Source organism: Xiphias gladius, chromosome 11 (genome assembly GCF_016859285.1).
Source record: "Xiphias gladius isolate SHS-SW01 ecotype Sanya breed wild chromosome 11, ASM1685928v1, whole genome shotgun sequence".
NCBI lineage: Eukaryota > Metazoa > Chordata > Actinopteri > Istiophoriformes > Xiphiidae > Xiphias > Xiphias gladius.
In genome coordinates this window covers 28,299,238-28,313,616 of record NC_053410.1, presented here as the reverse complement: position 1 = coordinate 28,313,616, position 14,379 = coordinate 28,299,238, and the positions used below count along the sequence as shown (strand labels likewise).

At 39.3% G+C, this 14,379-nt stretch overlaps 1 protein-coding gene across 1 annotated transcript in view; it reads right to left on the bottom strand.

Moving 5' to 3' along the window:
* The window catches only part of LOC120796754 (coiled-coil domain-containing protein 85A-like), a 66,602-nt gene extending 53,185 nt beyond the window's left edge, over positions 1-13,417 (bottom strand). Inside the window, exons 1-2 of the mRNA XM_040139789.1 lie at positions 13,181-13,417; positions 11,028-12,096 (exon numbers count right to left, since the gene is read on the bottom strand). Coding sequence (XP_039995723.1) covers positions 11,028-12,096; positions 13,181-13,417 — 1,306 coding nt within the window. The remainder of the gene's footprint in view (positions 1-11,027; positions 12,097-13,180) is intronic.
* Positions 13,418-14,379: the final 962 nt, after the last annotated feature.

The window sequence follows — 14,379 nt, the reverse complement described above, 5'->3', positions numbered from 1 at the left end:
AACTAAACAAATGCACATTTGGGCAGAAATCTGATCAGAAATCAGGAAGAAATACACATCAAAAACCAAGATCCCAGGTTGCCCTAAGGTTTTCCACAAGTAAATGCTGCTATTCACATCTCTGTCACATAATGTTTAGGTTATTATTTATGCAAGAGCATGCCAAACAGTAAACATGCACCCTGATTGACATTTGTCTTTACAGGAACATCTGTTAGAATTGACCTACAGAGCCCAATGAAGCTTTTATTGTGAGGAGATACAGAGGTAACGTGTTAGCATTAATGTTAGCATTATCAAAACACAGCATGTAGTCTAAACACTTACAGTAATTGTCAGTATGTGGGTGTAAAGTATATGTAACTTGTAAAATAGTAATTTATGGGAAAAGGAACCTAATTGATGTACAAAAGTTATCAAAGTAATGGTATACTGAGTAATGCAGCCACTGTCCCATATGAATTAACTTCACCTTACATCAGACCAGAAGCACTTACCATCATGAGTCAGTAACTTGCATGGAACAGATTATATTCTGTACCATGTCAACATAACTGTAGGTGGAATCCCTGATTTTACAAAGTAACTTGCTTTTTTATTGCTCAGTAACCAAAGTTTGGTTTACACCTGCAGATAAAATATGATATTTAATAAAGGAGCCGCATCTTTTTACCACATGTGTGGTGATCAAAGTTCTAATGTCACTTTACAGTCAGACAAGAAGAAACCAATATGAAGGAAGAAAGTTTGTAATCCACAATAGTGACCAGTGACGGGACATACAGTGAGTAGGGACCTTCACAATTGTGAAATCTTTCAATCTAGCTTTCAAAACATACTACAGCATGTATTTCATTTCTAGGTGATGTAGCCATAGTTAATTACATTTGATATTTTTGTCCTTTAATTTACTGTCTCTAAGGACTAGTATTGACTTAACATTTGGAATTTTTTTTAATCCGTTTATTCTAGTATTTGTATTCAATTGTATTTTTATGTGCATTATTTTGAGCATTGAAAATACTTTACCTAATTTTTTTATTACATTATGCATCTTTCAGAAAGCATAAACTGTACTTTTAGCAGAACAGATTTTTGCATACTAACTGATATATGACTTCCAGGAGAAACACTAACAGACATTATCTTTTTGATGGGTTTTCAAAATGGGTGGGTGATCAAATGTTTACCTTTGACCTCTGTGTTTCCATGTACAGCATGTACTTACAGATGTTGGTGAAGGGTCTGTCTGGCATCATACATGCTGGTAACATGCCGTAATGCTGGAACAGGGGTCCCGCTGTGTTGTACTGTAACAAGGAAAAATTACAAGACAAACTTAGTTTCAGAAGTTGTAGCCTTTCGTTTTCCAAACAAAAAGTTCTTATCAAGATAATCAGTTCACATATATTTCATATATACACAATTTCATTCTCAATTCCCCATCAGCGCCAAGATCTAAAGTCTGCTGTAGTTAGACCACTGTTTTTTCAGACAATAACGTCATGACAGTAAGAATCCGTATATGCAGCTGGACAGTGCTGTCTGATAAAGAAAAATGAGTGACATTTTGTTTATATACATCATAGCAGTAAAGTTAGCTAGATCAGCCTGGAAGTTTTTATTGGACTTTTGTTATGTGCAACCCACAGTATGCATATTCTGAAAATCGCAACGTATTTTTGTGGATATGATTTTACACAACACAAATAAAAATATACATGTTTGTGGATGGTGAGATATTTGTGGATCATGGTACACATTTGTGGATTGTCTTCTGTGGGTTACAAATAACAAAAGTCCAATAACTTCCACTGATCAGCAGCAGCACAATTAACTGAAAGAACAGTTACATACCGTTAGCCAGTTTACAAATTCATGTAGATAGCCTAACGTCAACCACCGGAGGTTTCATGCAACGTTACTTCTAAATTCTGTTTCACTGTTGTACAATAAGAATGACATTACTACCAATAGCTACATGCTAAAAGAACAACTGGGGCTGCTGTTGGTGGTGAGAGGAATCTTGGTGTTATATTTCATCAAGATATGTCCTTTAACCCCCACATAAAACAAACTTCAAGCTCTGCCTTTTTTCACCTACGTAGCATTGTAAAAATCAGGCATATCCTGTCTCAGAAAGATGCAGAAAATCTAGTCCATACTTTGGTACCTCTAGGCTCGATTATTGCAACTCCTTATTATCAGGCTGTCCGAACAAATCTTTAAATACTCTCCAGTTGATCCAGAATGCTGCAGCATGAGTACTGACAGGAACTAGGGAAAGAGATCACATTTCTCCTGTGTTAGTTTCTCTGCATTGGCTCCCTGTAAAATTGAGAATAGAATTTAAAATCCTCCTCCTCACCTACAAAACCCTTAATGTTCAGGCAACATCATATCTTAAAGAGCTCAAAGTACCCTATTACCCAACTAGAACACTGCGCTCCCAGAACGCAGGCTTACTTGTGGTTCCTTACTCCCTTACTTGACTTCCCATGATGCACCAAGCTCCTCTCTCCTCCTCTTCCTCTCCATCTGTACTCATTCATATGGCATCAATGCTCGTCACTAACTTGGCTTCTTCTCTCTCCCGTAGTTTTGTGCTTTCTCGTCTCTCTCCTCTCTCTTCTTGTCGCTTTCTGCAGGTATTTCTGCTCCTGGTGCTGCAAAGTCTGGATCTGTGACTGCAAACCTCCTACTGTCCCCATGATTATTATAATTATGTTTTATTATTAGTCTCATTATTGCTATACATCTTTATGTGTTACCTGTACTATGCTATGTTCTATTTCCTCCGTTCTGCCCCCCCCCGTGTCTCTCTCTCTCTCTCTCTCTCTCTCTCTCTCTCTCTCTCCGGTTCTGTTAAGGTTTCTACCTGATAAAAGGTAGCAAATTGAATTGAATTGAAATGAAATGAAGACTGGCCTCTTTTTTCCAATGTGAAAAGACTGACTGGAGCTGATATATTTTTGAAATAGTTTGCGAGTAACGACATATCTGAGTTAGCTATCATCTCTGCAGGCAAAGTTCAGTGTAAAAACAAACTTGAAGCAACTGTGGTGACTATTTATAATAAGCCAAGAGAAAAAAACATTTCAGTGACATACTTGCATACTTACATACAGCTTGGGGTTCTAAATCGACACACTGGCCCATAAAGCTGGAACTGCCCGTCCTTCAGTTGCTAAATAACTGACAATCCTGGTTAACCAGCTGGAGGGCAGCGGTTGCTGAACCTGGTTGTCTCAGTGAAATGCAAAATCCAGACAAAAATGCAGGGGTTGTACTGCCGTATGACGTGATGATGATATCCTCTGGTGTTTAATGGCGCTTTCCTTCCACCACAATGTGGACAATGTGCTCCATTGCTTGGACGTACTGAACCTGAAGACACAACAGACTCAAACATCATTAACCTTTTTTACCACCTACGCAAGGATCAGATATGATGATGTCACCAAGATAAGACGGGTACACCTAAAGTGAGCTCTGATCGACCAACAAACGATGTGATTTTTATTGTGATCCTGCACTCAAGTTTGCGTCTGTTTGTAACTCTGGCATCCTAAACACCTAGACGTCTTTGTCGTATTTTACTGCTGACAGCAATAATAGTATCACTTTTGGGGGTTAGAAACTGTTATTTCCACCATGGCATCACTGACCAACAAACAATTCAACATGCCACAGATGGTCATTAAAAGCAATGACACGGATACATCGGAAGATTCAAAAAGTAACTGTGCCTAAAGCTGATATCAAAGACGCAATAAGCAAGCAGATTGATACTCTATTCAAGGACTCTGATTTCATCTGCAAAATCAGTATGATACTGGTGGATTCTTTCATTGAACATGTTAAGAAGGCTATCTCAGACTTCATCACGTAAAGGAATCCCTAAAATATAAATTCAAAAACACGATCAAAAAACTTGTTAAACTACAAAAGATGTACGGTAAGATGACCTGGAGGACACCTTAGATGAATGAGAGTAGTAATCTAGATGGAACTGTCTTGTTTCTGGTGTACCAGAAAAACCATCACAAAAACATTAATAAGGTTAATAGTGACATTTTAAAACATAATGTCAACATAGCGGTACAGCCCTCTGCAATCGACAGGAGCCGTTGCCTTGGACTGAAGCCCAACCGTTAAAAAGCCAAACTTTGGAATTATTGTCAAGTTTGCTCAATACAATCCTAAGGACAAGGATTTCAAAGTAAAGAAAAGGCTCAAGGGATCTACACCAAATATGCACATCCTCGAAAACCTAGGAGCCAAGAGAGAGAAAAAGCTGGATGACTTGCGTAGAGAACACAAGGATAAGCTTGCTGCCAGCTGGACTCAGGGTGGACGCATCTCCCTGCTTACAAATTCAAACCATCGACATGTCATTACTAAACTTTCTGACACCAGTAAGTTGTTCTTTTCCTAAAGGTTGGATCACTTGATTGCATCTCTTCATATTTATTCATTTCTGGCTTCGATCTTGATGTAGTTGTCTTTTTGCCTTCTCTATTTGCATTGGACATTGAATTGAATTTTTAATTTTTTGTCTTTCTATTTTAAGTTTTTAGACAATAGGACTTTAGATATGAGGTTTGTTAGTATGGTCTTAAATCATTTATACATCAGTCATTTGAGACTCTACATATTACCATCACACTCTGTGTGGGCTTTAATGACATAAGTTGTAATGGAAATTATGAAGTACTTTAACAGCATTGCTTTAACATTGATGGTAAGCTAAATTGTAAGAGTTTACACCCGACCAGCTCAAACTAATAGAAATAACCACTCATACTCCTTGCTACATCTTAGCACTAGAAGTCTAAATAAGCACCACGATGATCTAGTTTCCCTTTTCGCCAGTATAGGCTATAGTTTTTGTAACTGGCTGCAGTGAAGCCTGGCTTAAAGATAGCACATATGTGGATATTCTTAAACTGGATGGTTATAAATTAAACAGCATAAAATAGATCTGGCAGACGAGGTGGTGGAGTGTGTCCATATGATGATTCAAGACACTCTGTAAATATTTGTAATGACCTCATTATTGAAGAGGGTCACTCAGATTCTCTATTCATTAAGATAAATGTACACAAAGGTAAAAAAAACCATTGTTCGAGTGATTTATCAACCACTAAACTGACTTTGACATTTTTAAGATTAAACTGAATGCAATGCTATAGTGTATTAATAAAAAATAATAAAACTTGTTTTATCTCAACATCAATTTTTCTAAAGAGGACAATGTAAAAAACTCTTTTAAAAAACTCTAAAACTCTATATACTTCATCTTTTTCCCCACTATAAATTCAATTCAATACAATTCAATTGTATTTATATAGCACCAAATCATAACAGACATTTTCTCAGGGTACTTTTCATGTAGAGCAGGTCTAGACCAGGACTTTTTATAGTTTATAAATACATTTGCTAGAGTAATGACACAATTATTGACAACATCATTACAAATATTCACAATGCTTGTATCAACTCAGGTGTAATATTTTTGGATATTACAGATCATTTGCCTATTGTACTCTTCATTGATCTTGCTAGAAAGATTGATGACTCATGTTTTAAATTAAAAGCTCTGAATAGAAAAACGTTGCAGCAACTATGCGAAAAACCGGCAAGCCAAAACATGCCTCTGCAGAGCAGAAACTATGGCTTACTTACATCAACAAAAAGAACAAACTTTACAAACGCTTCATCAACAATCCAAGTGATGCAAATAAAAAATCATATAGAAAATACTGAAATAAGCTCACATGTAATACAAACGAGTAAGCGAAGAGACTACACCAAGATTATTAACGCTTCTCGGGGTGATCAAAGGCAATCCTGGAAGGTGCCCAACAAAGTCCTTAGTTGGGGTCATAAAAACCACTCCGCTTCCTGACATCAAAAACTAACACAATATCAGAAATGCCAGCTCTGATTGTGAAAATGCTGACCTTGCTAACAGATTCAGCAACCTTTGTATTGCAATAAATGATCATCAAATATAAGCAAGGCAAATATTGTTTTTCATTCCAATAGAAAACAAAATAATGTCAAAATGAAGTCCACCAAATTCACGGGGGTTCATATTGATGATTTCTTAAACTTTAAGGGCAATATTAATGAGTTGGCAAAAAAATTATATAAATAAACAAATAAGTTGGTTTATTTTTTAAATTAAGGCATTTTCTAACACTTGAAGCTCTTCTAACCTTATAACTGAGTCCTTATTTAAGCCTTGTATAAATTTCTGCAATGTTATATGGTGCAATACTTTTCCTTGTTAAGAAAGTTATATGTGTTATATCATGGTTCAGAGCAAATGCTCCCACTGACCCCCTTTTTTATTGCTACAGTTTTCTGAAGCTCACTGAACATAGTATCTTTCACAATGCTTGTATAATGTATAATGTTGTATATATACTCAAGGACAAACTTACTGACTTAACTTCCCTTGCATACATATAACACTAGAAAAAAAGCATAATATAAAAGGTAAGTAACTTGAAGTTAAATGTATGATTTTTAGGTGGGTTTTCAGAGGTTTGAGCATGATAACATGATAATATAAAAATGCCATTACCTTTGTCTGCCTTCAAAAAGGGCTTAAAGCAGCACATGCAACAAAATTATGTTTAAACTTGTATATACTGAACAGCTGAGGACTTCAGAACTGGTTAGTTTACTGTTTTTATTTCCACTTGCCATATATCTTGGATTGTGTATCTTGCCTATTGGATTATTGTTTGGACTGATGGAATAGATGTCTTGGGACTATTAAGTAGTACTTTTTAGTGTTTTAGGTTAGTTTTAAGTATTTTCTCAAAAATGTATCTGTACATGCAGTGTCTGGGCCCTTATTCACAAGCTTTTGTGGCTTATCGGGGTGTCCCATTTTACCCATCCTTACCTTTGTTTGATTTTACTTGTACTTCATTTTGGTCAGTGCTAAATAAATAAATGAGTTGAGTTGAATCATGCCAAACAGTATGGATAGAGTCTGAGGATGAGAGTGGCTCACATCCATAGATAGAGTAAGTGTTAAAAAAAAAAAAAAACAGACTCAGAAGCTGCAAGACGCTTTTGCCTGCTCCACACCATATGGTAAAAAAATCACGAAGACAGAAGGATAATGGCTGCCCTTGCAACTAACATCTGCAAAGACTTGGCCCCAGTTTACACAGTTGAGAAACATGAGTTTTCGTGAGTTGGTGCTAACACTCGACTCATATGTGCTATATTCTTATATTTATCGTTATCTGGATACAGCATGACCTATATTGGGATATGAGACTTTGGTCATATTGCACAAGCATATTTATACGTCAGAGTGTCAGGAAAGTAGAAAACCTGTTGGAGTGAAGTCATACAGGGAGCATTTTAACATACCTGTACCTAAGGTTTTGTAACCTTGGCTATGTTTAACATGGACATCCAACATCTCAGCAGTATATACTGAGAGCATATAACAACAATCATAATGTAGCTCCTTTATAACTTGCTTTCCGTTGGATATTGGTTGTCTGTATCAATTGTTGCTGCATTGTTGATGTGATTACGATATAAAGGCAGGTTTGAATATATACATCTCCCGTGGCCCATATGGCTCTAGGTAATTTTTAAGGCTTTAATTTACCACACTACTTGGCATCATTAACACTGCAAAACGGAAAGCCATCACGTCCAACTTGGAGGCTGCAGAGAGGGCCATACAGGTCACAGGTCTCACTGTAACCTGTAACCTAATTCTCAGTGTAATAGTTCCTCTGATCACAGGTCACAGAAAAAAAAAAAAAAACCTGCATGAATAAAGAACTACACAAAGCCCAGGGTTTCCACCAGCGTACTGCAAGCCTGGGCCTACGTTGACGCCCCGCCAGACCTAAGCATCATGCTTGATGTTTTTTTAAACTATAGTTACAGAGGGGCAGTCCAGTTGGTATATAATGATTGAGAAGCTCAGCAGCAACATCTGTTGGTTAAAACGTGAATGCACTATAGGAAAACAGCAGTTCTGAGATCAGTGTTCTTTACCCTCATTTCGCCTATAATGACGTTGAACACATAGCACCTCCAACTATCACAAGCTAACGTTACCTAGCAAACCTTAGCTAGCTAGCCAAACAGTCAGTAACAGATACTTCCTTTGTTAGGGATAATGTCAAGGAGGAAAGGTAAAACCAAAAAACCTTAGACAGTTTTTTCAGGTGGCCAAATACTGGAGGTGATGGTGATTAGGAAGAGACTTTTAACATTTGCAGCGAGGAGTTAATGTCATTAGCTGAGCCTCGGGTCAAGGAAGAGCGGCCAGTGAACAACTTGTCCTCAGCAACGCCGTTAGAACAAGAATAGTTGAGTATTGCTATTGTTAATTTTTACCTGAACCTTTAACTGCATCTTCATTAGCAGTTTCCTCTGTTGTCATTGAGATGGCTCAGGTATCGTAACCCCTGTCTGAGCAACTGAGGAACCTCCATCCACTAATGAAAAGTGAGATGCAGTTGAAAGCATCTTGTCAAATTGAAAGTTTTGTCAAATTACTATTTCCAATGGCAAAAACGAACTTTCACACTCGACACTTTAGAACTATGTACTAAAGCCACAGTTTCATAAAAACAGAGATGGCTTATCTGCTTTCTTGCCTAGACTTAAATGAGAAGATTGATACCACTTTCATATCTTTAGCTAAGCAAAGGCTTGAAATAGTCTTTGCTACTAGCATGACTTCTCTGAAGCTCACCAAATAACACCTCATATCTTATGTGTTTAATCCATAAAATGAAGTGTAAAGGTGACATCTTGGAGTCTCTGCTGGTTGCCTGTGAAGCTCATGGATCAACAAGGTTCTTCTTCTGTTTTCACAGCTAAATTACTCTTTTGAAGAGGTTATGTATCATATTAGGATATGATAGATAATATTTGGTATTCCATCAAGGGATCAATTATGACGTGCTACCTGGTAACAATTTTTTTGGGGAAATAATGTACATATTTTTCTCCTTGTCGAACTTATCTTTTAATTATTCATTTGTAATAACTAAAGTATTCATTTCCTACTGTTTCTTTTGGTTAGTTATTCTTGTGGATCAGGTTTTAGATGTAAAAGGGAAAGTCTTTGTTCAGTACACAATATGGCCTGTTTTTCATATTCTGGTATATTTGAACCAGGTTCTTATTCTCACGTTTATGGCCATTCTAATTATGAGTCATGCTAGCTTTATACTTGCCACCTCTGTTGCAGAGATTCGGAAATGCAGCTCTGCCAAAACAAAGTTTATCTGGGTAAGCGGGGTAAGCTTCCTTAAGATATCTACACAAACACTTTTCTCTGAGTCCAGCCAACTGAATTACCTATTGTAGCTAACGGCATAGGAACTTCCTAGGCCACTTGCCGGCTAAAGAAAATAGGTGTCTATTCACCTGCACATGCTGGTTTCTTTACATATTTTCAGGTTGTGGTAGAGTTCAGCTACGTGATGGGTCCCAACAACGGGCTGTGCTGGGTCATTTTGTTCTATAAAGTTTCAGGGCCCGAGTCGGGCTCGGGTTGAATTACTATTAAATACCTTAAGAAGACAATTCTCTCTCTCTTTCTCTATCTCACTCTCCCAATTGTCTGCAGTGATGCGTGTCATGTGCTGTAAGCACATACACAATGCCCACAAGAGACAGAGCGTAGCCAATGCAGGCTAGCTGGTGAACAAAACAGAGCATTAAGCCGCTAAATACATATAAAAAATACTGAATACATATATTTTTCTCAGATGTAAGTGGAGACCACAGTACAGACCAAAAAAAAACCTAAAAGAAAGTGAATAGTGGACTTACATCCGTCAAGTGGAACCACAAACCACAGCCTCCAAAATGTGTTGAATCACCACCTCTTTAACACGCTTTCAATAAAAACGTAATATTATTACCTTCTTGAAGGTCCGATTTATTGCAGGAATGTTGGATTTAACCACGAGTTTTAGTCAGGTGTTCCTAATAAACTGACAACTGAGTGTATGTTTTGTGTTCGTGGGTCCCACATTGTTGGTCTGTTGGTGTTGTCAGATTTATTATTTTGTATTTATGAGAAAGCCTTTCCAAAGCAAGCCGATACCTTTGATTTTGAAGAGGAAATAACATAATATAGCCTTGGTGGGGTTCAGGTCCCAAATTCAGCAGCACCACAGGAGTTCATTTGGGTAGGTGTAGTTACGGCCTACGTTCGGGTCTCAGTTTTAGGCCTTTGCACAACTCTAGTTCTCTTTAGCACATTAGAAGTAGTGGCAGATTGAGAGAAGATTGTCAGCTAAGGACATTCAAGAAAACAAAGTGTGAGAGTAGCCTTGATTAGCTTTTGTTGGTCACTAATGGATCATGGTAACTACAAATGTAGGCTTTACTTTCTGTGTTAACTCAGAGACAATGGCTATATGCACCAATTTGTTCACCAGCCAGTCACAAATTGTATCTGTCCACTGTAAGGTAGTGTAGTGTACAGTGGGTTTTTAACCTTTTCTCTGAAAATAGCTGACATTATGAGAGCGGCGAGAGTGAACCAGAAGCCAAGTTGAGCTGTGGCTTTGGGTGAAAATTCTTTTGTTGGTTCATCACTACAAGCAACAGCATTCACAACTGTCACATTGATTTCACAGTGTCATTTTATACATTTTAGTGTGTTATAGCTGCTTTAATTTTATTTAAGAAACTTCAGCTGTTGTGCCTGAATCACAAAATCTCTACAAGAGGTGGCTAGTGCAAAGTTAACATGGCCCAGATTCAAAAATAGATTAGAATTATATCAGAAATTTCTTTTAATAAAAAAAGCATTTGCTCCAAAAGAATAATTTGAGATACATTTTTCCAATGGACAACAAGGTAAAAATCCAACATCTCTACATACAGATGTCTCTGTCTTTAATGAACAGTGAGAGCCTCATATTCAACACAAAGCCAAATGGCATGTTTTTATGTTTCATGAATGAGTTATGAGTTGAGATACAGGATCAAAGTTACCCTGTGCCTACCGTTATACAGAGTCTGGTGGCAGGGGCCTATCTCCTCCCCCATTTCCCTCCTCTGACCCCTATCCCTGCCAGGGGAGCCAGTGATATACCTCCCCTTGCTGTTCTCCATCCCGGGGCTGTGCTGACCGTGATGGTGGTGCTTTATAGACTCTGGACTCCCCACAATCACCTGCCCTTTCCTCAGGTGCTCAGGCGTCCCCGTTGCTGCCTGCTTGGCCTCAGGATTCCCACGGCCTGCTCCCATGGTGTTAACCTGCCAGTGCCTCTGACTCAGTTCTGGGCTGGACTTGGCTGTCCCCTTCCCACAGTCTGAAGATGCCTGCGCTGACAATAGTAGTTGTTTCTGTGCTAGTAGGTCAGAGCTGCATGGTTTGATGTGGGAGTCAAATGGTAGCCTGGTGGGAGACTTGCTCTGTTTCTCCGAGCTGTGTCCTCGAAGCCTGTGAGGGTCCAGGTTTATGAGGGAACCCCCAAGTGTCCGGCAGGACTGGGGGAAGGTGTGGTACTCTAAGGTGGAGCTGTGCCTTCTGCTTGCTGATTCACACAAGTTTCCTGGTTCGTGGGGGATTTCTGAGGAAACAGATCCAGGGATGGCGCTGGAGCCCAAGGGAGGGGGTTTCTGGTTGGGGTTATCAGGGCTATTAGTACTCCCCGTGCTAGAAGTGCTGCTCCCATCAGCAATGTCTCGCAAGAGGCCAGGCGCCGGGACTCCTCCACGCAGCTGAGACGAGCCAGTCTGACTGTCGATGGAACTCCTGCAGCAGGGAGCAACCTGCCCACTCATACCGCCACCTCCCACTTCAGCCGCAGCACCAGCCCTCTCCTCTTCCAGCACGAGGCACACCTCCTTGAGCTCAAGGTTCTCCCGGATGACCTCCACCTGCCGCTGCTCCAGCTCCTTCAGCTTTTGCAAGTAAATAGCCACCTCCTTCCTCATCAGGCCGGCAGTGTAGCGGCCCAGACGCTGCCACTCCCGCAACACCTGCCTCCCCTTCTGCCGGTCGTCATCCAGGAAGCAACAAAGGTCCCGCAGCTCCTGGTTGTCCTCCTGCAGTTTCTGGTTCATGTCCTGGTTTACACAGACACACCCCGACAAAAACACATACAGTCACAGAAGCATGCACACACACACAGAGCAGCACAGCGAGGGATTATATGCACATGCCTATTAGAATTGATCATTTGTTGAGTGACATTGCAGTTTTCATGTGTGTGTGTGAGATGTTTCTTGTAGAACTAAAAAAATGAATCCATTATTCAATCAACTGACACTTCAAATATTTTAATAATCAATTCATCATTTCAGTTATTTTTCAAGCAAAAATGACACTTTTTTTGGCTACTACACCTAATTATTATTTTAATCATCAGTTAGTTGGCCAATTCATTTTCAATAAATAGTGCAAAAAATATCCAGCACAATTTCTCAGAGCCCAAGGTGACGTCTTTAAATGTCTTGATTTGTGCAACCAAAATTCCAAAACCAAAGGTATTCTGTTTACAATGATATAAAAATTAAAAAGTGTCAAATCCTGACAGGAGAGAAGCTGGTACCAGGACATGTTTGGCATGTTTGCTTATTAACCACTTATCGAAATAGTTGCCTATTAATTTTCTGTCAATCTCTTTATCATTACTCAAGAATCATTTCAGCTCTCAATGACGTTATCATTAGTTAAACCCTACAGCATTTTGTTAGAGAACGGGGAACACTCTTAACATAATAAATCTTTCAAAAGTTCATATCTACCTGATGGCTACACCCGCAAACATTTACATAATTTTGTGCAAAACTGGGCGAAATGTAATATTTTGAACATGTTGCACTACTGCCCCATGATTGGCTGATTGGATAATTGCTTGAATGAACAGGTCTACAACTGTTCCTAATAAAGTGCTTGGTGAGTGTAATGTACAGTTGCATCGATAATTCTGTAATCTGTGTATTTCATGTGCAACGGGTTTGATTATTCTATTCCTGAGAATTTGATGACCATTTTTTACCGTAATTGTCAATCTTTAAATATGGCCATTTGACATTAGGCTTCAAGTCTCGTGTACACGTCTACATCACCATGCTCATTATAGCCTCGGTATGAAATCCTAAGGAACCTGCTACAAGCTGGCTCCCCGGGGTCCCCCACCCATCTCACCTTCAAACTCCGTATCTCGTTCAGATGCTGCTGGAGTCTCCGGTTCACCTCCCGCATCAGACTGCCGTGCTCCACGATGACGCTCCTTTTCTCTGCCTCTTCCCTCCGCAGCCGTCGCACCAGCTCGTCTTTGCCCCACTTCAGCAGTACCTCATCGTTTATTTTGGAGATGTCCTCCGCCGTACAGTCTGCGTTTTTGGACAGCTGCGGCTGTTGTTGTGCGCCTTTCTCCGTCATTTTAAACTCCGGTTGAGATTGGCAGGAAAAAAGTACAGTGTTTGGTGAATTCCAGAGAAAAACACACCAAATCAAACCCCAATAGCACCCGGGACAACTCTGATCCAAAAGCTACATGGGTTCCCCCAACCCACCCTTCCTATGTCTGCGGTATGACATGATATCCACCCGGTCTCTGCTGCTAAATCCTTGTTGTTAGAGCATCAGCCTGCATGCTTCTGGGTTTTCTGGGTGAGCCCTTGGCCGGTTTGGCAGGGCGGTTTCTCTCCAACAGCATGTCGGCCGCTCTGCTGGGGAGGAGGACTGGAAGGAGGTGTTGCAGGTGCATAGCCCGAGAGCCAGGATAAGGAGGTACGTTAATATGGGCAATACACTCGCTTCTCTCTTTCCTGCACATGCTCTCTCCTGTCGCCTCTTTGTCTTGTTGCGCCATCTGTTGTACTGTAAGGTATCTAGCCATTACTGCACAGTTATTGCTCAAGGTGATATTTCCATTTTGTAATAAGTTTAGTTTATAGTGGGGGCGAAAAAGACTAAATATTGTTTTTTCATGTTATTTAGCAGAATAACTCTGTTCTCATTAAGAAACACAAACACCAGTGGTGGAAGAGGTATTTAGATTTAGTCAGTACCACCATCAATATACTCCATTACATGTAAAGGTCCTTCATTCAAAATTTTACTCAGATAGTTTATAGGTATTATCAGCAAAATACATTAAAATTGTGAAAAGTAAAAGTACTAGTTATTCAGAATAGTCCCTTTAAGAGTATTATATTACCATAAATCAATCTATATCAATATCATTTTATATTTGTTTATTATGTAAACTCTTAGGCTGCAAGTAGGCACTACTTATATGCTTATTTGCACTAGGCTATAAGTATATATGTAGTCCAGTAAATATAGTATTTCCGTCTGAACTGTATTTAATGTATAAAGTCGCATGGAATGGAATTATT